The sequence below is a fragment of the Budorcas taxicolor genome, chromosome 13 (genome assembly GCF_023091745.1).
Source record: "Budorcas taxicolor isolate Tak-1 chromosome 13, Takin1.1, whole genome shotgun sequence".
NCBI classification, from domain to species: domain Eukaryota; kingdom Metazoa; phylum Chordata; class Mammalia; order Artiodactyla; family Bovidae; genus Budorcas; species Budorcas taxicolor.
The window spans coordinates 72569470-72593866 of record NC_068922.1 but is presented as its reverse complement, the minus strand read 5'-3'; the positions used below and the strand labels follow the sequence as shown (position 1 = coordinate 72593866).

The window sequence follows — 24397 nt, the reverse complement described above, 5'->3', positions numbered from 1 at the left end:
AAGTACGGCTTAGAAGAGTCGAGTCTTGATGTTGGCTTTGTCCTGTGGAAGAGTTTCCCTGGGCAAGAGGGAAGAGGAGGCGAGGGTCAGGCCCTCTGAGCCCCCAGCACCTCCCAGAATTTGGGCCCTGGTGAATGAAATGGCCTGGGACTCACCTCAGATCCCAACTAGTCCCCACAGTTCCATCTTGAGACCTTGAATCAAAACAAACAAAAAAAGGCATTCGTGTTTTTGTTTTTCCTTTCTCTCTTTCCCACTCATTCTTTTTCTCCTTTAGTAGAGCCGTGGCCTCAACTCACGGCATTGGCAATGTCTACTCCTAACCTATGGAATGTTTTCACACTGACTCTAGAATTACTCCAAACAAGGGGTGGGAGGGGGGCTGTCCAAGTGTTCGTGAGACGAGACGGTGTGTTACCGAGAGCTCGTGGGGAATCACACAGCACAGAGACACCGGCAGTCAGACACCAAGCCCGGGGCCTGGCTTTAGATGTATTTTTTCTTGAGGTACCAGTAGGCAAAGTAGCCCATCCCTCCCAGGGAGCCCATGAGAAAGGACGCCCCAAAGAAAGATGGCGGCTTCCGCTTGACCAGCCGGAACGCGTTGGGGATGACCGCCGACAGCAGAGTGGTGTGGATGTCGCCCAGAACCTTCCGGAAGGCAAAGCGTTTCTGGACCCTCTCGAAGAAGGACTGCAGGTTGGGCCGGCTGCCGTCTTCCCAGTATTTCTTGGACAGTCCCAGGAATTTGAGGCGGTGCAGGGTGGCTCCCAGGAGGACATCCGCAAGGGTGAAGGCACAGCCGCAGAGCCACAGCTCGCATTTCTGCCCTGGAGTAGAAGAGAGACAAGATGGCGGTGGGGCGGGCTCAGCTTCCGTCCTCCCATAACTCCCTTCTCTCTCATCACTTACACCTCTGGCTTCTGTCTGCCGGCCATAGTGTTTCCCCAAGGTCACCCACTCCTGTACTTCTTTCATGATTTTGGCCATATGCATATACTTCCTATATTACTCTTTTCTTTTAGATCAGCTGACTTGATAAATGCAAATATATGTATTTAGAGGCTTTCCAGGTGGCACAGGGGTAAAAGAATCCACCTGCCAATGGAGGAGATGTAAGAGGCCCAGGTTTGATCCCTAAGTCAGGAAGATTATTTAAACTCTGGACTCACATATCACACTGCTTATTTTCCAGCTCTACTTGTCTGTTCACTGGGTGTTTCAAACTGGACAAGTCCAAAGCTGAATTCCTGATCCTCACCCCAAATCCACCACACTCATCCACACATCAGTAACAGCACCTCCGTCCATTCAGTTATTCAGGCCCAAAGCCTCATGCCATATTGAATTCTTCTCTTTGTTTCACACCCACATACACTTTGGCAGCAGTTCCCATCCACTTTACTTTCAAAAAACATCCAAAGTTGGATGTTACCTCCACTGTTACCACCCTGGTCCTAACAATCATTATCTTTTGCCTTTGACTCCCTAGAGTCTATTCTCAGCACAGTAATCGGAGGAATCCTGTTAAACCTTAAGTCAGATCATGTCCTTCTCTCTGATCAAAGCCCTGTAATGACTCCCTGTCATGGTCAGAGTAAAAGTTGAAGCTCTGGGCTTCCCTGGCGGCTCAGTGGTAAAGAAGTCACCTGACAATGCAGGGGACATGCATTTGATCCCTAGTCTGGGATGATTCCACATGCCGCGGGGCAGCTAAGCCTGTGTGCCACAACTACTGAAGCCTGAGCACCTACTTACCTATGCTTTGCAACAAGAGAAGCCACCACGAGAAGCCTGTGCACTGAAATTAGAGAGTAGCCCCTACTTACTGCAGCTAGATAAAGCCTATTCGCAGCAATGAAGACCCAGTGCAGTCAATTAATTAATTAATAATTTAAAACATTTAAAATGTGTATCTGGTGGTATGTTCCATGGGTCGTGAAGAGTCAGACACAACTGAGCATGTGTGCTGGTCATGAAGATGTGATAAGACACAATGTCCTCCCTCAAGAGGTTCGTGGTTTCATGGGAAGAGGAGCTAAAATGTAATGAAGGCTCTGATCAAAAGCTTGTTCTTGACTATGGAACCTTCCAGATGCTCATGAGACTTCTGAGGAGAGATGATGTGTCTGCAGTTAGAGGCACAGGTGCGTGGCATCATCAAGGGCAGGAGTGGAGACAGAGCTGAGAATGGGACCAAGGATGGAGCTTTGGGGGCATCATAATTGAGATCTTGGGCAATAAGAAGCAATCAGCGAAGCAGCATGAGAAGGAGCAGCCTATGGGGTGGGAGATGACCCAGGAAAGGGCGGTGCCCTAGAAGCCAAGATAAGAAAGTGTGCCAGGGAGAGAGGGCTCAGCTGAGGTCAGACGCTGCCGGAAGGTCACAGAAGGGGAGGCTGAGACCGGGAGATTGCATTCAGCAGCTGCTGACCTTGACAAGAACAGCCAGAGTAGATGCTGACAATGAAAGCCTGGCTGGAGGGAGTCCAAAAGAGAAAGGGAGGAAGGGAAATGGAGACGTTGAGCAAAAGTCACCCTTCTAAAGAGTTCTGCTGTAATGTGAAGGATAAACCAACACGATGAGATGGGTCAAGAGTGTTTTCATAAGTTGGAAGAAAAAAAAAAACACGTTGATGGGAATGATTGAGCCAAGAGGGGAAGAGATGCTACAGGAGAAAGTGGAGAGAATTACTGCTGTGCTTGTCCTTGAGTGGATGAGCGTGGGTGGCATCCAGTACACAGGGAAGGGACTGAGCTTAACTAGTTCAAGAACAGTTCATCCTTGGTAACAAGAGGGAGTACAGCACTGTCTTTGAAGACATCGAAGCTTCTAATTCTAAGTTTCAAATGTAATACATCCACCCGAGAGAGAACAAGCGATGCCAATTAAACTACTGAGAACCTTCCAATTTCAGGGATGTTGACGTGATTTAACAAAGATGCATCTTAAAATCGATAAAATACAGTGTACGTACAGGCACTAGGACTGGTGGGAGGGTAGCTATGAGGGTGAGTTGAGAGTGAGGATGTGGGAGAAGCAGCTGGAGGGTTCAGGAGAAAGGAGAGGTAGTAAATCGCCATCTGAAGAGGAGGCAGTGGGAGGCCTGGAGCAGCAGGACGGCCATCTAAGGCTAGTGGTCATGAGTTCAAATGAGACCTGTCGGGGACTTCCCTGGTGGTCCAGTGGCTAAGACTCTGCATTCCCAATGCAGGGGGCCAAGGTTGAATTCCTGATCAAGCAACTAGATCTCACATGCTGCAACTAAGAGTTCGAATGCTGCAACTAAAGATACCACATGTGGCGCCGAAGATTACATGTGCTGTAACCAAGACTTGGCACAGCCAAATAAATGATCATAAAAAAGAAAGATCGGCCACCATCCTTGTACATTTCTCCAGCCATGTTTAGGCTCCTGGGTATAGGCTGAATAGGTGGAGAGTGGTCTGAGGTATTGAAAGCAGTTTGATTCCGGGGTTGGGAAGGTCTGCTGGAGAAGGAAAAAGCTACCCACTCCAGTATTCTGGCCTGGAGAATTCCATGGACTGTATAGTCCATGGGGTCAACCTAGACATCATATTAAAAAGCAGAGACATTACTTTGCCAACAAAGGTCCATCTAGTCAAAGTTATGGTTTTCCCAGTAGTCATGTATGGATGTGAGAGTTGGACTATAAAATAGAAACCTGAGTGCTGGAGAATTGCTGCTTTTGAACTGTGGTGTTGGAGAAGACTCTTGAGAGTCCCTTGGACAGCAAGGAGGTCCAACCAGTACATCCTAAAGGAGATCAGTCCTGAATATTCATTGGAAGGACCGATACTGAAGCTGAACTCCAATACTTGGGCCACCTGATGCGAAGAACTGACTCTTTGGAAAAGACCCTGATGCTGAGAAAGATTAAAGGCAGGAGGAGAAGGGGCAAGAGAGGATGAGATGTTTGGATGGCAACACTGGCTTGATGGACATGAGTTTGAGCAAGCTCCGGGAGTTGGTGATGGACTGGGAGGCCTAGCGTGCTGCAGTCCATGGTATCGCAAAGAATCGGACACAACTGAGTGACTGAACTGAACTGAACTGAGGTTTTGCAAGATGTGATGAAGTAGGAGAGGGATAAGGGAGCTGAAGGTGCAGACAAAGGGCTGCCAATAATGATGGATCAGGGAATTACTGCTGTGTAAGAAGAGGGGTAAGATCATGATCAGGGTGACGGACAGTGAGAGGAGGCAGGACCAAGGGATGGAAGTGCTGGGGTACGCACTGGATGAGTGTAGACAGGTTTGAGAACAGGACCAAGGACTAAGCTGTGGGACACGCCAAGGTTTAGATACTGGGCAATGAGAGAAACTGGTGATGGTGCACGAGGAGGCACAGTCTGTGAGGTATGAGGTGAACCAGGAGAATGTGGTTTCATTTCCTTAATCCACACATCAATCCAATCAAATAGGTGCTATTATTATCCCTGTTTCACAGGTGAGGGAATTTGAAGCCCAGAGAGGTTAAGTAACTTAGTAGAAGCCACACAGCTAGTAAGTGGCAGAGCAGAGTGTGGATTTAAACCCAGGCCATCTGGTTCCAGAGCCTGTGCTTATAACCACTGCATTAAGCTGCTTGTTTCTATGTGCAAATTCGCACATCTGTATGTATTTCTGCAGACACACAATCCCCTTTCAGTGGGTGCATTCTGATCTGGGTCTGTGTGTGGACCCACATGTCTGCAACCTACGTGGTGTGTATGTTTAGCCATGTGAATGTCTGCTCAGATCTGTGCAGCTGGTTGTGTATAGGCATGTAGACAGCTGCACACGTGGGTGTCTGTGTCCATGAAGTGGGCTGGATTACCACGTGTGAGTGAAGTGTACACCCACGTGCATCTGGTGTTTGCCTGCAGACAGATGTTTGGAAGCATGTACATGTGCGTCACTACTTAAGAAAAATGTCCATTCCTGGGACTTCCCTGGTGTTCCAGTGGCTAAGTCTCTGCATTCCCAATGCAGAGGGCCCCAAGTTCGATCCTTGATCAGGGAACTAGATTCCGTGTGCCACAGCTAAGTGTTCAAATGCAGCAACTAAAGATCTCGCATGTGGTAACGAAGATCGGAGATCCCGCATGGTGCAACTAAGACCCAGTGCAGCCAAATAAGTAATAAAGTAGAATGTCTTTCCATAAAGAAGAGAGAAAATAAACTAGTGGTTGGACTTTCCTGGTCGTCCAGTGGTTAAGAATCTGCCTGACAGTGCAGGGGACACGGGTTCAGTCCCTAATCCCAGAATATCCCAGATGCCCTGGAGCAATTAAGCCCGTGCACCACAGCTACTGAACCCACAGGCCCTAGAGCCCTCGAGCTGCAACAAGAGAAGCCACCGCAGTGAGAAGCCTGTGCACAGCAACTAGTGAAAGCCCACTTGCAGCAGTGAAGACCCAGAGCAGCCAAAAGCAGCTAATTAATTAATTTTAAAAACCCTAGTGGTTACCAAAGGTGAGAAGGAAGGGGGAGGGGCAAATTAGGGGTATGGGATTAAGAGATGCAAATTACTATGTATTGCATAGATAAGCAAAAAAGATATACTGTATAGCACAGGCACTTATGGCCATTACCCTGTAAAGACTTTTGATGGAGTATAATCTGTAAAAAAACTGAGTTTCTATGCTGTATACCTGAAACTGACTTCCCTGGTGGCTCAGAAGGTAAATTGCCTGAAACTAAAACAACGTTGCCTGAAACTAATATAATGATGCGGATCAACTATACTTCAATTTAAAAAGAAAAAAAAATATGTCCAAGATTACTTGATACTTATCTCTTTTGTGGAGCCTAATTTTCTTCCCCTTGAATATGGGCTGTATTTAATGACTGGCTTTGAATGAACAGAATGTGGTAGAAGTGACAGAATGACTTTCAAGGGTAGATCATAAAAGATAATGTGGCTTCTGCTGCTTCTATCTCTCTGGGGTCACTCACTAAGGGGAAAACCAGCTGCTATGTTGTGAAGAAACTCAAGCAGCCCTAATAAGATGCCCACGTAGGAACCGAGGTCTCCTGGCATCAGCCACTGACAACTGAGACCTCTAGACAAGACCCCCATGAATGAGCCATCTCCGATCCTTCAGCTCCAAGTGTTGCAGCCCCAGCCAACAGCTGGACTGCAGCCTGCATCATGCAACCCCAAATTAGAACCACTCAACCAAGCTGCTCCAAAACTCCCAATTCACAGAAAAATGTGTGCTATGACAAAAGCTTTTTGTTTAAGTTGCTGAGTTTGGGAACAGTTTGGCATAAGCAATAAATAACTAATAAGCAGGTCTTGATGCGTCTTTCTCTCTCCACTGTTCTCTACATGACATTATCCAATTCTATAACTTGAATCACAACATATATGGGAATTCCCTAGTGGTTCAGTGGTGAGAACTCCATGCTTTTGCTGCCAAGGGTGTGGGTTCAATTGCTGGTCAGGGAACCAAGATCCTACAAGCCGCATGGCCAAAATAAGTAGATAAATAACAAAACCAAAAAACCAAAGGATATGCTGAAGACTCGCAAATTTCCATCTCCAAATTCTGACCTCTCCTTTGAAAGTCAGACTGGAATATCTAATAGCTTACGTGATATGCCCTCTTGGGTGCTGCAAAAGCATCTCAAACTCACTGTGTCCCAAACTGAACTCTTGAGTCCCCCTTGCCCATATCAGGAAATGGTATCATCAGTAACTCAGATCAAGACCTCAGAAGTCCTCTTGGATTCCTTTCTCCCCTCTTACTCTCCACCCTTCCCCCAACACCCTCAACCTTTCAGCAAGTTCCTGCCCATTTTCATCTCCAAAATACCTCTGGAGTCTTATCTCCACAGCCACCACCTCAGTCCTAGCCACCACCATCTCATCTGTGCTTCTGTCTCCCTTGAAACCCACTAAAAGTAAAATCAGAACACCTCACCCCAAGGAGACTGCAGAAACAGCCACAAATTCCTCCTATTCTGGCAGGCACGGCCCTTCGCAAGCCTTTACTGATTCTGCCACCAAGAGGCAGAATCCAACCCTCCACCTGTTAAATCCTAGCTCTGCTGTGTCACTTGCTTTAGCCAACGGGGCTTTAGTCAGTGTGACACAAGAAGATGCTTAATATGTGTTTGCACACTGGGCCTTTGCTCTTTTGCTGCTCTCAGAATCCCTGTGACCATCATTCCACTTAGTCTTGCTTAGCCTTCCAGATGATGGGCAACATGTAGTCCAGCTAAGTCCACTGGCCCCTGAACACTCTTCCGTAATAGCCCTTCTTCAGCACCCTCTCAGAGAGAAATGAGAAAATTCCTTCCTGAGGTATCAAGTTGGTCAAACAAGTTCATTCAGGTTTTTCCATAATATCATGTGGACAAACCCAAATGAACTTTTTGGCCAACTCAACATATATTCTTTTTACTCATTTAGCCATACAGCACTTTTTTTGTAGAAAGGATTTATGACAAGTGGTTTCAGCATGCATGACCGCGTCCCTGTTTAGGACCTTAGGTACCTGTGTGTGCCTTGCACTTGGAGCCTCAGCTGTGAAATGCTGGACGAACATTGGACCCACCGAAAGGGAAGCTGTTCTTGTCCTAACTATGCCATTTAAGAGCTGTGTGACCTTGAGCAAGTCACTTTATCTCGCTGAGCCTCAGTTTTCTCACCTGAAGAATGCACATGTCTTTAGCTGTCACATATAATAAGCTAGTTTGTTCTAAACACTGTGCTGAGTGCTTTTCACTTTTTAAAGAGTTCAACAGGATGGAGTTAAGGTTTTAAACTGTACTATTACCATCCTATTTTGGGCTTCCCTGGTGGCTCAGAGGTAAAGAATCCACCTGCAGTGCAGGAGCCACAGGGGATGTGGTTCAATCCCTGGGACAATTGCCTGGAGGAGGACATGGCAGCCCGCTCCAGTGTTCTTGCCTGGAGAATCCCATGGACAGAGGAGCCTGGCGGGCTGCAGTCCACGGGCTTGCAAAGAGTCAGATACAACTGAAGCGACCGTGCACGTGCACACACATCCTGTTTCACAGATGAGGAAACTGAGGCTCCAACAGGGAAAGAAACTTGTCCAAGTCACACAGTATAGGCAGCAAAGCTTGAACCCCAATTTGAATCTGTCTGACTCTACACCTGTCTTTTAGAATACTATGCTCCGCAACCTCTCCAAATACACAGACATCTATGTGTGTGTGTCAAGCTGTAAGTGTAGCAATGCAAGTTGCATGGCTTCCACAAATTTGCATTGTTGAGGAGACCGGACTAACAGGCCACCTAAAACAGAGCAAAATGGGAAAGTCCAGAATGAAATTTGAAGAAGGTGATGGCAAAGATGGTGGATAAATGAAGACAAGGAGCAGAGTGGTATGGAGAGGGTACCCCAGCCTGGAAGAGTGGCAGGTGCAAAGATGTGGAGGTGGAGATGAGGCTGGCATGCTTAGGGTCCCAAGGAGAGTCGCACTTGAGAATAGAAAGAGTCAAGATCCGAGAGTCTGGGTGAGCCTAGATGTATGGCTACAGCATGAAGGAGCCATAACACATCCTTCAGTGGGGGAAAGGTGGGTGGTATAAGGGATAATGGTCACTGCCATCACTACCACCATCATCATCATTCAGTTCAGTTCAGTCGCTCAGTCGTGTCCGACTCTTTGCGACCCCATGAATCGCTTAACCTTTATTAAATACCTACTGTGTGCGAAATGCTGATTTAAGCATTCTACATGTATAATTTCATGCAATGTCTCAGCATCTCTCTGAAGTAGGTCTTATTATTATCCCCATTTTATAGACAGGGAACTGAGGTTCAGGGAGGTGAAGTACCTGGCCCAGGGCCATTCAACTAGCAAGTGGCCAACCTAGGACTTAAACCTAGGTTTTCTGACTTCGTGGCCCATGATCCTAACCACCTGGACAGTCCTCTGAGATCTTTGGGGAAAAGATGCTGAGACATAGACAGGGTGGGCTGGATGAGCTCCAGCACTCACCTACCCCAGAACTGGCACCCACCCTCGTTCTCAAGCTTCCTCTTCTCCAGCTCAGCCTCGATCTGGTCCAGCACCATGGCCAGCTCCCCCAGGATCTTCTTCAGGTAGCTCACGTCATCGTGTTCCAAGATCTTGGCCTGCGGGCCAGACAGGCAGGAGCTAGAGGAGCTGAGTTGGCTTCAATAGGGCAAAGATGACCAGGGATGGAAGAATCTTGGTCCAAACCCCCTTCTGCAAACCCAGTCTCCAAATAATCCCTCAAGTGTATTGGGTACCCCAACATTACAAAGCATCCTCATCTGCTGCTCACAGCAGCCTGGTGAGTTTAGCTGTCCTGACCAGATCCCTTTCATGGGTGTAAAAGCTGGTTGATAATGGCTCAAAGCTGCCCCTTCTCCAGAGAACTGCTTTTGGTCAAAAAGGAGTTTCCTGGAAATATTTGAGACATACTTGGGCCAATGGCTAATACAAGGGTATAAAAGTTTATCCCTTTGTTCAAGGTGACTTTGTGGTGCCCTTTAAGGTCCAGATCAGGTGAACTTGGATCCTTCTTCATTCCTACACCATCCTTACTGGGTTCTCCTTAAAGCACTCTCTCAATACTACATTTACCCAGGAACCTCAGTACAAAGCTCTGCTCTTAGAGATACAACTGAAGACATGAGGAAAGGGAGATTCCAGGTGCACAGTGACTTGCTCAAGGTCAAAGAGCCAGTAAATGACAGAGGAGACAGGACTGGCAAAGCAAGCCAGTGGTTTTCCTATTTCAGGTCTTCAAATGATTTCTACTTAGAACCAGCTTCTCCCAGTTCTTCTCTTCCATGGAAAAGACGGTGGGAGAGGGGAATGAGCAGACCTAGGGGCACTCACCATGAGCTTCTTCTGTTTAGAAAGGTAGGGCTCAGAGAGCTGGGGCTCCTCTTCATGGTCCAATCTCATGAGGTCCGTGGTGGCATTGGCTAAATGTCCTGGGGAAAGAATAGGAAAGGTCTTATTCATCTGATACCTGGTGCTTTTCCTTTCCCTTCCCCCATACCTTGGAATAGGTCCCACTCAAACACTAGTCTGGAAAGTAACAATATCAACAGGCATAACCAGCAGACACTATGTCACTTCAGGCCAGGATATAGGGATGGATGAGATGCCATCCTGCCTTAGGCTCAGGCTAGTGGGAGAGACAGACCCTTAAGAGATATCTATGGCATAGCATGGCCAATCTCTAATGAATAATGAATGGATACTGTGGGACCCAGAGGGCCACCTGCCTAGGGCACAAGGTATCAAGAAAGCTCAAGGAGGAGAAGACTCTGAGGGATGAGTAGGAGTTTGGCCAGAAATGAATATCACCCTAAACCTGGACAAGCTCTTATTTCAGTTTACATTTCCCCCACCCATTTCTGTAGTGAAGAAACAAGTTCAGGGGGGCTAAATAACGTAACACAACTAGTAAACAACAAGCAGAGATTTTGAAGCTGGATCTGTCTGATTCTTAGTCTGGTGCTCACTCACTGTAACCCACAAGGAAAAACTTGTTCAGTTAAACAAACGAAAAATCATAAGAGAGCTGGGTGTCCACTTCTGGTGAGGGAACTTCCCTGAAGATATAGGGACATACTGACCATGTTTTCCGGGAAAACTGGCTTTTTAAAGATGCCAAGAAAGCCAGTGGTGGAACATGGGGCAGTGATGGAACTCAAGGCAGCACCGTAGAATTATTCTTCATGGGAGAGAGGAACTGTCCTGTAATCTACCTTAAAAAGTCTAACTGTGAGCCATGGGTTTTACAAAAGGAGGTGGAAAGATTAAGTGGGATAAGATCCTGTGGAACAGATTCCATGTGTGGGGTAGAATTTCTCCAGAATTCTGGGACACGGTGGGTCAGGTGGTACGTAAACCTGACCTGCCTTCTCCCCTGAGCCCCAACTCCATTTGGACATCTCTTGGGCTCCTCAAACTCATCCTCACCCAACCAACCCCATCACCTTCTCTGCTCCACCTGCTCCTTGTTTGCCTACTCCCCAAACTGCAGCATGCTTGCCCCACACTAAGCCAAGCCAGATGCCTGGGCGTGCATGTGTGCTAAGTCACTTCAGTCGTGTCTGACTCCTTACAACCCAATGGACCATAGCCTGCCGGGCTCCTCTGTCTATGGGGTTCTCAGGCAAGAATACTGGAGAGGCTGGCCATGTCCTTCTCAGCAGATCTTCCTGACCCAGGGATCGAACCTGCGTCTCTTAGGTCTCCTGCATTGGCAGGTGGGTTCTTTACCAGTAGTACCACCTGGGAAGCCCAGATTACTGGGGGTTGTCCTCAACTCTGCCTTCTCCTTCCTCTCCAAACCAAATCTGTCACAGTTTCCATTGATTTTCCTATTTAATCTTTCTCACATTTAACTTCTCCCTTTCATTTTTCTGACTTGCCTTTAATTTAGACCTCCCTTGCTCCACTGATCTCTTGCCTGGATACTGTGACCTACCCCCAGTCACCGGCACTCTCTCCCCTCCAAGCCCTTCTCCCTGGTTCTGCCGGAGAGACTCTCCTCAAGCACACACCTGACTATGCCACTCCCAGCTGAAAAGCCATCTGTTGCTCCTCACTGCCCTCAGAAAATGTTCAAGCTCTTCAACTTGCCTTAAAAGATGCAGCAGGATCACCTCCTCTTCCCTTACCAACTCCACCTTCTTCCGCTGAGTTCCCCCAACTGCCTCTGTCCCCATATGGTAACATTTCAGCCCCTCCAAATTCTGAGTACTCCCTGAATGTCCAGACCATTCCAAACCTCTAGGCCTTTGCTCTGACTGCTTCTTCTTGCTGGAAGGGCCCTCTCCTGTATTCCTGAAACTCCCCTCCCAGATTCAGCTCAAGATCACCTCTTCTATGAAGCCCTTCCTAATCCTCTAGGTCTCTTTGTCCTCCAGTGTATGCTGTACAGATTTTCAGAGAATGCAACCACATTAATCAGCTGCCATTACACAAATCTACTCACATTGTGGTCTACGTGAAAAGTGCCCCCCGACTTGTGCAATGCAAAACATGTACTGCTGTACATGGAGATTTTGATGCCAGTGTACTTATCTCTGGATGTCCATGTCCCCCACCAGAACCCGAGTATCTGGAGAACAGTGAACATATCTGATTCATCTCTGTTCCCTCAAAAACCAGTACAGGCACAGAACAGGAGTTTCTGAATGAATGCATGGAACAGAATGAGAAAATAAATGAGTGACTGCAATTGTTCAGCTTCTGCTTCTGAGGTTTCACTGTCCACCATCCTATCTCTTGGCTTGATATCAGCAAGCACACTTCCCAGATCTTTCAGCTATGGGGCTATATTAAGTCTCATTGATGTTTTATGAGTTTGAAGTTCAAGGGCAGTATCTTCTCCTCTTGCCAGTCACCCAAGGCTGCCCATGTGGCTTTCTTTAGACCCCAGGAGGGCAGACCAGGCCAAGGAAAGACATTTGACTAATTGGGATGGGGGAGGGGTCACTGCAGAATGACTTCTGTATCCTGCGAGGTCCTTCCTCTCTCCCTCAGCTGGGCTGGAGTCTTGAGATCCTCTCTGCACCCCAGTGCCTTCTAGGTACCTTCAAATAACTCAGGACAGGATGGGGGAGCACTTCTATCTTTCAGAAGCACTTAGGAACTCCTTCCACCTAGTCCAGACCAGCATCATTGCTCACCTAGATGACAGCCAGGACCCTTTAACTGTCCCACCCACTCTTCTTTCTGTTGAATGATTTTTATGAAGTGTGAATCTGATCCTGTCACTTTCCACCACTGTTTCTCTGCTGCTCACCAGATAAAATTCCAGTTCTGCCGGTCCTATCCCTAGATTCACACCAGGACCACACCTACCCCAACTGGCCTATATACATCAACCCCATTAAGTGTCCTTCAGTTTCACACCACGCCCTCTCCTATCCCTGAGCCTAAAAGGATTCTCTCTTCTATTTCCCTTTCTAGTTCCTGGTCATCCTTGAATATTGCTGCCTTCCAGAAGCCCTCTACAACCCCAGAGGCTGGGATGGGCATCTTCTTTAGCCCCAGCCTCTTGTGTTCCCCCTCTTGTGTTCATAACACTGATTGGTACTAGATTAGAAAAATTTAAATCAATTAGTCCTGAACAGACTATACATGCATCCTTGCTTGAGAATTCAAACAATATTAAAGAATGTACCGAGAAAAGTAAATCTCTCTTCTCTCAATCTGCAGGCCCTTAGTCCTGCTCCCTTAGTCTTCTCATGCATCCTTCCAGAAATATGCTTTGTGTTTGCAAGCACTTGTGTATCAATTGGACCCCCTTTTACATATATAAATGATAGCATTGGATGCTTCACTTTCTTCCTCTTTACTAATATGTCTTAAAGAGCATTCCATATGCCTATTATTTTTTTTAACAGCTGCACAATGGTCCATTGTTTGTAAGAAATAGAATTTATCTACCTATTCCCCAAATCATGGACAACAAGGGTATTTCCCCGATGACTCAGCGGGTAAATAATCTGCCTGCCAATGCAGGAGACACAGGAGACTCCGGTTCGATCCCTGGGTTGGGAAGATCCCCTGGAGAAGGAAATGGCAACCTAGACCAGTATTCTTGCCTGGAAAACCCCATGAACAGAAGAGCTGAGGGGGCTCCAGTCCATAGGGTCACAAAGAGTCAGACATGATTGAGCATGCATACACATTCACGCATTCATTTCCCCAGATCATGGACAACTAGGTTATCTCCAGCTTCTTGCTGTTAGCTCCTATGCTACAATGTATATCTTTGTACATACTGCTTTGGCTCACACATCCAATTGTCATTGCGGGACAATCTCCAAAGGTGTGGGCCTTTTAATATTCAATACAGAGTGCCAGACTGCTCTCCTGAGAGGCTGTTCAAATTTACCTAGTCTTGCATTATAATTACCTAGTCATTTGTCTTTCTGCTTCCAGGAAACTATGACCCTGGGAGGGTAGATGCTGTGACAGTCCCCTTCTGTCCCCAGCCCCCTATCAAGGCCTGGGTCATAGAAGACCTCAAAAATGTTGTTGATTCACTGGGGACAGGACAATATAGACAAATCCTGAGTCTTGTTCAGGGGCACTCTAAAAGGATGAAATCAAGTTCCACAATCTGCCTCACCTTCAGACATGAGCTTTGTTCCCTTGAGAGAGAGGAAGTGACCATTTACCAAGCATCTATTATCTACTTAGACTCATCACGCTTCCTCTGTGTATAGGACCCCATGGTGTCTGCATAGACCCTGGACCAAAGTCTGTAAACAGTTGTTGATGGATGATCTGATTTCATCCAACCCTTATTTACTGAGTATTGAAAAAAAAAATGAAAGGATAACATAGGCTGTGGGCATATTCAAGCTGGCAGTTATGACAGTACACGGGTGATAGACTAATCAGAAATCAGAGACTCCACTGGGGGCCTTGCAATATCTGGGCAGTCATCCTTGGTGATGCCAGCCGGAATCACTCAATGCCCTGGGCTGCCAACCCCAGACACCTTTGGAGGGCTGGGACACCTTTGGAGAAGTGTCCACGCTCCCATGGACAGACAAGCCTCTGGGGTGACAGATAGCCGAATAGCCTCTGTATGGGATAGCAGGACAAGAGGAAGGGGGCAGGAGAGGGGGATGAGAAAGGGGAACTGTCAGAGATGGAGAGAGACATTCAGTTCAAAACAGGGTGAGTGAGATGGAAAGCCAGATAGAGAGCGAGAAACAGACAGACCCAGAGTGAGAGATAGAGAAATGAACAAACAGACACAGGGATGGAGAGAGATATCCACGGGGAAGAGGAGAGAAGGAGTAAAAAGAGGAGGAATGAAAGGAAGAAAGTGAGTAAGAGACACAGAAATAGGAAGAGGAGGAGGGGTGAGGATGGCTTTAGAGGGAGGAGCGGGGCTGAGCCAAGGTTACCGGAGGGTCCTGCAGCCCCACCCCCGCGCCCGGCACTCACTGCGGATCTCGGCCGTGGCGTACTTGGGGATCATGGAGTCGGTGGTGAGTTCGGGGTGCAGAATGCAGCCGTGCGTGTAGGCGTCCATGGGCAGCGCGTCCAGCAGCTCGCGGTACTGCAGGACGCGCGCGTGCTGCGGGCTGCCCGCCTCCGGCATCAGCGCCACCACATGCTCTGCGGGGCACAGCGCGGGGCTGGGGAGGGGATGGAGGGCCCAGTCTTGGGCCTCCCGCCCCGCTGATTCAGAGGCCAGCCTCTGGCACCATAGCCCCCAACCTCAGCATCCTGGAACCACGAATTATCCCGCAGTCTGGGGCCCACTCCCTTTCCTTGACTTCCCAGGTGATGCTAGTGGTAAAGAACCTGCCTGGGAATGCAGGAGATATAAGAGATGCTGGTTCAATCCCTGGGTTGGGAAGATCCCCTGGAGGAGGGCATGGCAACCCACCCCAGTATTCTTGCCTGGAGAGTCCCACGGACAGAGGAGTCTGGCGGGCTACAGTCCACGGGGTCACACAGAGTCGGACATGACTGAGCGACTAACACTTTCTTGGGCCCACCCCATTTCCTTGACTCTTGGGATAAAGTCCTTACCAGGCTAACAGGGGACGCCAGTGGTCCTGCCCGCCTACCTCTCCTCCAGGGAACCCTGCCAGACTGTCCTTCAAGAGGCAGCTCCTCACCTGCCCAGGCCTGTTTTCAGGTGGGAGTCTAGGCCTAGTGTTGCCAGACTTGAGGAGAAGTTGGAATCCTGGATGTTTGAAACTGAAACTTCCTTGATGTTTAAATGTTGGCAACTAATTCATATATTTTTTTAAACACTGCGCATCTGGGCCCGTCTCCGCCATGGGGACTGAACTGCTGAACTTGAGCTGGGCCAGAGGGAAGGAAGGAACAGGGATGGGGTGGAGAAGGACTTGGGGGCTCTGAGGTGCTGGGGCCTGCTCACCTCTGGAAAGTTCTTGGGTATCTGAGCTGGTCTCCGGCTTCCCGGAGAGTCTGTTGGTTCTGACTGTGCTTTCCGGGTCCTCGCTGAACCCTGGCCTCCCTGGGTGATCTGGGTCCTGTCTGTGGGGACTTAGAAGGAGGTCTGGGCCCTGCTCAGGCCTGGGGGTCTCGGGAGGGTCTGTAGCCCAGTCTGTGACTCCTGAGTTCCTGGGAGGAGGCTACAGCCCCAGCACTCCAAGTGGGGGTCCTCGGAGATCTGAGGATCCTGGAGCGGGTATCTGAGCCCGGCCTGTATCCCGTGGTTCCTTGTCGGGGAGACCAGGCCTGGGTCGGGGGTTGGGGGGGGGTGGGTTCCCAGGTTTTCCAAGCTTTCGGGGCGCTGTCTGGGCCCGCGCGGCCGTCGTACCTCCAGTGAATGTGCGCTCCACGTAGTCGATGATCTGGTCGTAGTCGCTGATGATGTTGTCGCGGTGGATGATAACGGGCACCTCCTCACCCAGGTTGAGCCGCATGAACCAGGGCTCCTTGTGCTCGCTCTGCGGCAGGCTCACGTCCCGCTCTTCACAAGCCAGGCCCTTCTCGGCGATCACCAGCCGCACCTGCAGGTGCCAGGGTCAGAGTGGGGAGGGCCAGCAGACACATGGGGATCCTCTGCCCAGGTGGGGCAGGGCGTGCAGGAAGAGGGTTCAGAGGTCACACACTGGAGGGGACATGTTGCTGGAACCCATTCCTGGGCCCCTGGGGCGCAGGACGGGGTGGCGTACCTCCTGGGGGCCTGGTGCCTGGTGGAGGGAGGAAGACAACTCTGCCCTGGGGACCAGGGGCAGTGCTGACTGATGGTTAGGGAGCTGGGAGTCACAGTTGGGCTTAGCTGGGATAGGATTTCTGGCTCTGCTGTGTGTTTGGGCAAATTCCTTACACTTTCTGGGCTTCAGATTTCTTTGTTGTTGTTGTAGAACTGAAGTGTTAATAATAGCACCGACACAGTGTCTGGTACATAGAAAGCACTTAATTCATGATTCTCATGATCAGGATTGGACTCTCAGCCTGGCCTCCAAGTGTGAATCTGACCAGGAAATTTGCAGAATTTCTCATTATTGTCATAACCAACAGCAAAATTGCTCAAATGATTTGGGAAATCTAAAGTGAAGTGAAAAGAATTTGCTGACATCAGCCTAGCCCTTTATTGTCCCCAAACACCTTCCTATCTGGTCGTTGGATGCCCACAACAGCCTTCCCTATAGGGTGGCAGAGCGGGGACCATCTCCCTGTTTTTCTTGATGAGAAAATGAAAGCCCAGAGAGGGCAACTAACTTACTCAAAGCCACACAGCCACTTTGGCAGTTGACCTAAAACTAGAAGGTTGCTGACTCCCAGACTAGTGTTCTCTGCCCCGGGGGCTCCTTCCAGAAAGTTTTGGACCTGCCCTTTCCAGGCTCCTTCCCTAAGGTCCAGAGGGTCCCAGACAAACACTGGAGCTGGTAGATGCTAGTGGAGAGTTTTGAAACTAGCTTGCTCCTGATCCAGCCCAACAGTTCTGAGCTGGGAGATGGTTAATGACCACCTAGTCCAACTGTCCTCTCCCTGTGGACTGAGACTCAGAGAGAAATCTGGGCTTGTCCAAGGTCCCCCAGCAAAAGGATGGCAAGGTCCATGCCTACAAGCTCTCCCTACTTCTGTCTCCAGCCCAGGAGAAAGAGAAGGCATCCCAAGAGAAGCACAGGTCGATGACCCCCCTCCATACCTAGGTGGTAACTTCTGAGCCTGGGCGTCCCCAGTCTTCCTCCCAGATGCCAAGAGGTAAGCTCCCAGAAGAGCCTACATGGTGTTATAGTCAAAATGTTGAGCTGCGTGCCAGACTGTGCCAGTTAAAGTCCCAGCTCTAGCACTTAATTGCTGGAGAAGGAAATGGCAACCCACTCCAGTACTCTTGCCTGGAAAGTTCCATGGATGGAGGAGCCTGGTAAGCTAGAGCCCATGGGGTCGCAAAGAGTCGGACATGACTGAGCGACTTCACTTTCTTTCTTGGCTTTCCAAGTAGCTCTCCATCTGTGTGCCTCAGTTTCCTCATCTGTTCAATGGAAGTCTCACAAGTAAATTCCTCAGAGGGTTGTTGTGAGGATTAGATAGATTAGTCCCCATGGAACAGTGCCTGGCATACTGTAGGGGTAATGTGTGCCTTGGGTCCTTGAATTAGACTAGGCAGACAGACCTGAACTTGAAGGCTGACTCTGCTGCTTATTTGCTGTGTGACTTTGGGCAAGTCACTTGACCTCTCTGATCCCTAGCTTCTGTGAAATGAGGAATGTATTCTACTCCTTCAAGGCTGGCAAAAGGTTGAGGTGGAATGACATGGATAAAGTCCCAGTGTGAGAGGTTAATACATGGGTTCCAACATCACTGTTATCACACACACAGACACACACACATACCCTGCCCTACCCTGCATTCCTGGCTGATGTCTTAGCGTACTTGATGCCCCACCCTCAGAGCTAACATGAACAACCCCTTCTGTGTGCTGGACTGTGGGGAAGAAGGGGTAATCAGCCCTTGAAACCCCCAGCCCTCACCCAGATTCATTTGCTACAATAGCCAAAAGTAGGCCCTGTGGGCAGGATAGGGAGGCAGGGACGCAGGTCCTCAGCCTGGCTCTGCCACGGCAATGCTGTGTGACCTTGGAACTACTGCTGCCCCTTTCTGAACCTCCTTTTAACTGTTAGTAAAATGAAAGCCTGAACTCCGTGTTCTCAGAGTGTCCCATGGCCCTGCTTTGAGCTGATGCTACCTTCAGATCCTGCGGGAGACAGAGCTGGCTCTGCCCTCCTCGGCAGAGGGTGGGAACTGCTGGTTCTAAGATGGTGCAGGGGTGGGGGTGGGGGACTGTGACAGAGGTAGTGCCAGGGTGGCATTTGTTAGGTCCAGTTGTGTGAGTGTGTGTGCATGTGTCTGAGTGGCAGCTGTGTAAGTGAGCAAGTGTCTGCGCATGTGTGTGCACGAGTGTGGGTGGGTATGGATACAAATCAGTGTGAGCATCCAGTCTTGTGTGAGCATGTGTACATGAGTGTGAATATGAGTGTGTGTGCCTGTGTGTGTATAAGTGTGAGTGGGCATGAAGGAAAGCATTTATATGTGTATCTTGGAGCTCATGGGTGGTGCCCGTGCCCTGTAGGAGCTGCAGGGCAGTCGAGGCTGGAGTTCTGCTGGAACCCAACCAACCATTCCCCTCCAGCCCATCCTGGTGGGCTCCGCCGGGCCATCCAGCCTCTGGGTCAGGCTGGGATCTCTGGATGTATGGAAACAGAAACTAAATCAGGCCTTTGCCCTTGGCAGGTCCAGACATTTAATGGTGAATCCTGGCAGGGCGTCTGCTCCCAGGGCCTTGCTCTTGAACTTCAGTGAGGATGCCTGGTGGTGGGACTCCTGCCTGGGGAGGGGACTCTCTTTAGAGGAACAACAGTCCTGCTTGGAGCTGCTTCGGGGTCACGCTGGCAAGCAGCCAAGGAGACTTTCTCCTTTAGCTGCGCTGCAGGCCACAGCCATGTGCCGTTCTGCGGGGGAGGAGAGTGTGGGAGGAAGCCAGGCCCGGGGGAAGGGCATGCGGCCATCAAGGCCATCTGCCATCTCCACCTCTTGGAGGCCGGGTCAGACTCAGGTGGTCACCACTCAGGCATCAGCCATATCTGGGCAAACTGTCTCCCCTGTGGGTGCCTGGAATTCACCCGCTGGTGCTTCACTGTCACGGTTAGGCACTGTCCCCCCTCACCCAGGCCCTTGAACAAACAGTGATGGGCTGGGTTGGTGTCTCTGTCCAGCCACTTAGTTGCTGTGTGACTTTGTAAAAGACACTTGGGGTCTCTGATCCTTAGTTTATTTGTCTCAAATAGTTTTTTGAAAAAATTAATAAGCTTTATTTCTTAGAGCAGTTTTAGGCTTACAGAACCAAATGCCTTTTAATATAACATCTTGAAGCTTACAAATGAGCCCTTTTTCAGAGTAAGCCCTGCTTACTCTGTGCCAGGTCTTGTTCTAAGCGCTCAAAACTCAGCAGTGAACAAAACAAAGGTAACTGCCCATGGGGAGCTGACATTCTAATGGGTGCAGACAGAAGACGAGCAGTTAAAATGAGATAGTGTGTCAAAAGATAGTGAGTTCATTGGGAAAAAAAGAAAAAAAGTAGAGCAAGGTAAGGGAAATTGGGGGTCCAGGGCATTTTAAATAGGGTGATCCAGGGACTTCCCGGTGGTTAACAATCTGCCTACTAGTGCAGGGGATGCAGGTTCGATCCCTGGATGGGGAACTGAGATCCCACAGGCCGTGGGGCAACTAAGCGCACATGCCACAACTCGAGTGCCTGTGTTGAAACCACTGCGCCTGCCTGCAGTAGAGTCAGTGCTCCGCAACTAGAGGGGCCCAGCCAAAAAAAAAACTAATAGAGTGATCCATCAGGGCAGGCCTCTCTTAGAAGGTGACATTTAAGCAAAGAACAAAGTGAAGGGGTAGTTCAAGCAGTGATCTGAAGAAGAGAGTTCCAGGCAGAGGGGACAGCCCGTGCAAAGGCCCTGAGGTGGAGATGTCTGACATTTTTCAGAAATGATGAGATGGCCAGAGTGACTGCAGCAGGGTGTATGGGAGACAGAGGAGAGGGGATCAGGAAGAGTCGTGCACAGGGATTTTTAATGGAGATTCCTAGACCCAGGGGTCTATGAATAAAATCAGGGAGTCCTTGAACTAGGATGGGAAAATTACAGGTTTATTTTCAGTCATCTCAGGCTGACACTTAGCATTCTCTTCAATTATGAGTGTAGGCGACAAAGCATGGTAGAGTCAGCAGCGCCTGCAATATTGTCACCACTAGGAATCAGATACTGTCATCACTTCACAGTTGCCGCAGTTATAACTGTCACGACTTCAATGTTACAGTAGTCATCAGTCCTGCCACTCGATCGTGTGATACTTTGGGTTCACACAGAAACACATTTTATTATGTAATTAAATGTTTTTGGAAAATATGCCAGTAGCTGTACTTTGGTAGGACTGGTTTTCCTTCTAATCCAATGCTCCTATGTATTGATGTTACTCAGTTAAAAACACTATTCTGAGAAAAGTTCATAGGCTTCCCCTGATTGATGAGGATTCCACGACCAGGCAAGGTTAGATCCTGTAGGAGGGCCTGAGGCCATTATGACAACTCTGGCTTTTTCCCAGAGGGACTTGGAGCCGCTGCAGACTTCTGAGCAGAGGAATGGTGGGCTGTGCAGTCCTCGCCTGTGGAACTCCTGGGAGTGGGGGTGGAGCTGGAACATGGCCAAGGGCAGCATGGACAGGACTGGGGCGCCAGTGCCCAGGAGCTTGGAAAGCAAGGCCAGAGTGGCAGGTAGAGCCCGTTTACTTGCCTTCTGCCATGTCTGGGAGGGCCCTCTGGGAACTGCTGTGCATACAGGCAGGGCCCTTTAGGACTGATGGGAAAGAAGGCAATGCTAAGCTCCTGCTGTGTGCCTGACACTTAACACGTGTCCACGTCCTCTGAATCCCCCAGAAATCCTGTAGAGCCAGATGCAAATGTCCCCCTTTCCAGAGGAGGATATAGAGGCACAGAGAGGTGAAGTGACTTGTCCAAGGTCACACAGCCAGTGAGCACTCAAGATGAAACCGGAAGCCAGGACCATCTGACTGCACAGCCCAAGAGCTTTCTGTCAGGCTGCACTGCCTCTAGAACCCACCATGGGTACCTGGGCAAGGAGAAGGCCCTGGCAGGAGAGGCAGGGGAATGCCTTTGTCAGAGGCTTGGTCACAAATGGGATTGCAGTGGGTGGTCCCATCCTTGACTTAGGGGGCAACTTAGCCCTGAGCTGAGCTCATCCTGAATAAGAAATACTCAGGAGGCTTCCTCGGGAAATGGTGATGGGAGGTGCCACCCCCAACCCCCTGCCCAGTCCTGGACACTGGGACTTGGCTCCTGAGGTTCTGGGGGAGGAGGAGATCCTGGCATCTGGAAGTGGGTCTGACTCATTCCCAAATCCCCAGCAACTTTGTTGAGCCTGGCATGCAGTAGGTGTTCAGCACGCATGTATAGAATTTATGGACGAGTCCCCGCGTGACCTTGGTTAACTCCATCTCCTCCTTTACCTAACGCTTTAGTGATATCATTATCAACAGAGCCCTGATCTCGTGCCAGGCATTGCTATCGGCACTTTTTGTGCATCATCTCATTTCACCATCACAAATAGCCCTCTGTAGAAGGTACTGCCATTAGCTCCATTTTACAGATTATAAAACTGAGGCTTTGGGGGAGGCGAAATGACCTGCCAAAAACTCCATGGTGAATTATTGGGGAAGATGGATCTCCTGCTGGGGACTCTCTGGCCTCAGAGCTTGTACTTTAAACTGGGAACTACTCAAAGGAGAGTCAGTGGACCAGCTTCATCAGCATCACCTGGTAGTCTGTTAGGAGCAGCATCTCTGGCCCCACTCCAGATCTACTGAATCAAAATCTTTGAGGTGGGACCCAGTGTTCTGTGTTTGAAACAGTAATGTATGCTCACGTGAGACTAGTGCCAGTGTAGAACACGACTTAGCAACTGAACAAGTGTAAAACTATGAGCTATAACACCTTTTCAACAACCCTCTCAGCAAGCCTGAGAAGGGGTTGCAATTAGAGGAAATAGCTATGATTGTTATTATTATCCCATTTTCCAGATGATGAAAACTGCGCCCGAACCCCAAAATCAAACCAAAGACTGGTTCCAAGGCCATTTCTCTTTAAGGCATCTATTTCTCCATCTGGAAAATACGTGAGTGGAACAGAAGGATCTTCCAGGGAGAAATGGAAGGGTCAGGCAATGGGTGACCCGTAGGCTCCACCAGGACCCGGCTGCTGGGACCTGGCCATGGTGCTGAATTTGTGCCTCATAGATAGGACAGCCCAGGGTTGGAGATTGCGCCCCTAGAGGTGACCGGGTCTTACAGGCGCGGGGTTCGGACCTCACCCCCAGAAAGCGGGAACCCCGATAACTTAACGCCGGGCTGGATTCCCAACCACCTTCCAGCTCCCCTGAGTCTGAGAAAGGGCCGTGGGGTTGTCTGTGCCTTTAAGAGCAGAAAACACCTCTTATGGGCCGGGCTGAGGTTTGGGGAGATGGGTTAACTCGTTGCTTCTCAGCTCAAAATTAGGGGGTGTAAGGGGAGGGCTAGGGTCAGACCCTTCAAACCCCAATCAGAAGAAGTCCCCCGGCCGGACAGAGAGGCAGGGGAGCTTTGACCCGAAGGCCTGTGGTATCGGGATAGAAGCGCAGAGGGCAGGCCTGCTATGGGACTGGGGCTGGAGGCTGGACCCCAGGAAGCGCTCCTCCCCCTCCCCGCAGCAGCCGCCCCCTCCAACAGGCCGCCTTCCCAGCAGTGCCCATTCCCTTCCCCTTGCCTTTGTCTCTCTTCTCAGCCCTCCAACAGATCAGGTCTTTCTGGGAGGGAAAGAGGCAGAATGGCTGTGCCTAGGATGAGGGTCGGTGCTCCTGGGGCCCAAGATAGGGCCAGTCACCTCCCCGGAGAGCAGCCCAGCGTCCCCCGTCCTCCGGGCCCCCCAACCCCAGATTCTACCCTCCAGTCTCTGAGCAGATCTTCAGATTCTTAAACCCTCCCGGGTCCCCTCCCCCAAGTCTCCCAGCCGCGGGGCGCATCGGGCTCCCTGGCTCCCTCCAGGCTACCTTCTGTGAGCTGAAGGACTGAGTCCAGTGGTACAGAACCAGGCTCTCCTTGGGCCAATGGGCGTGGCTGGCCGCTTCGGGTGCGTCGGGGGCCTCCGCCGGCTTCGCCGCATCGCTCTCCAGCGCCGAGATGGGCCACCAGCTGCAGTTGGTGGGGGTCAGGTTGTTGGGGGTCGCCATGACAGCCCGAAATCCGAGGGAGGAAAGCAGGAGGCTTCGGCGGCGGCGGCTCTCTCGCCCAGCATCACATGGCCTCGCCGAGCCTGCCCCTCTTCTTCGCTCGCTCGCTCCCTCCCTTCCCGGTGAATGTCATTACTCACTGGGCTCGCGGGGGAGGGGCGAGGGGATCCCAGGAGCTCACTCCCTCCTCCTCCCCTTGGCCCGCCCCTGGCCGGTGTCGGAAAAGCCGTCAGTCCTCGGTCAAGCTCGGTGGAAGGGCGCGAGGCGCCGTAGAAAGTGGACCATGCACCCAAGCAGCTCCAGTCTGGCCAGTCACCTGCCGAAGATTCCACCATTGCAAACACATTCTGCCTCTCAATCTTCTAAAAGGCAGATGGGACTACTGGAATTATAGGAATCCATTCCTTTTATCAATTAGAGTCTGGAAATAGCTGGTTTCTTTTTGAAGCTGTTATTTTCTAACTTTTCTCCAGAAAGACCTTTAGGGGTTAAAGGGAACACATTATGATCTATTGAACAAACACTTACATAGCACTTCCTGTGTGTCCAGACTCTTGTCCTAGAGGCTTTTCAACCATCCATTCATTTAACCATCACAATAATCCTATTAGCTTCATTTT

General features: G+C 49.9%; 1 protein-coding gene across 1 annotated transcript; it reads right to left on the bottom strand.

Moving 5' to 3' along the window:
- Positions 1-486: 486 nt before the first annotated feature.
- Positions 487-23777, bottom strand: GDAP1L1 (ganglioside induced differentiation associated protein 1 like 1). Its single transcript, XM_052651105.1, has 6 exons — positions 23598-23777; positions 16304-16496; positions 14950-15123; positions 9856-9953; positions 9008-9122; positions 487-830 (listed from the first exon to the last, which is right to left on the bottom strand). The coding sequence occupies exons 1-6, from the start codon at positions 23775-23777 to the stop codon at positions 487-489; spliced, it is 1104 nt and encodes a 367-aa protein (XP_052507065.1).
- Between the last annotated feature and the right edge of the window lie 620 nt (positions 23778-24397).

Coding starts and splice junctions, on each gene's coding strand:
- GDAP1L1 (XM_052651105.1), bottom strand. CDS start 23,777: ATGGCGACCCCCAACAACCTGACCCCCACCAACTGCAGCTGGTGGCCC. Junction 16,497..23,597: donor AGTCCTTCAGCTCACAGAAG/GTAGCCTGGAGG, acceptor TGGCACCTGCAG/GTGCGGCTGGTGATCGCCGA. Junction 831..9,007: donor GAGGAAGCTTGAGAACGAGG/GTGGGTGCCAGT, acceptor CTTCTACTCCAG/GGCAGAAATGCGAGCTGTGG.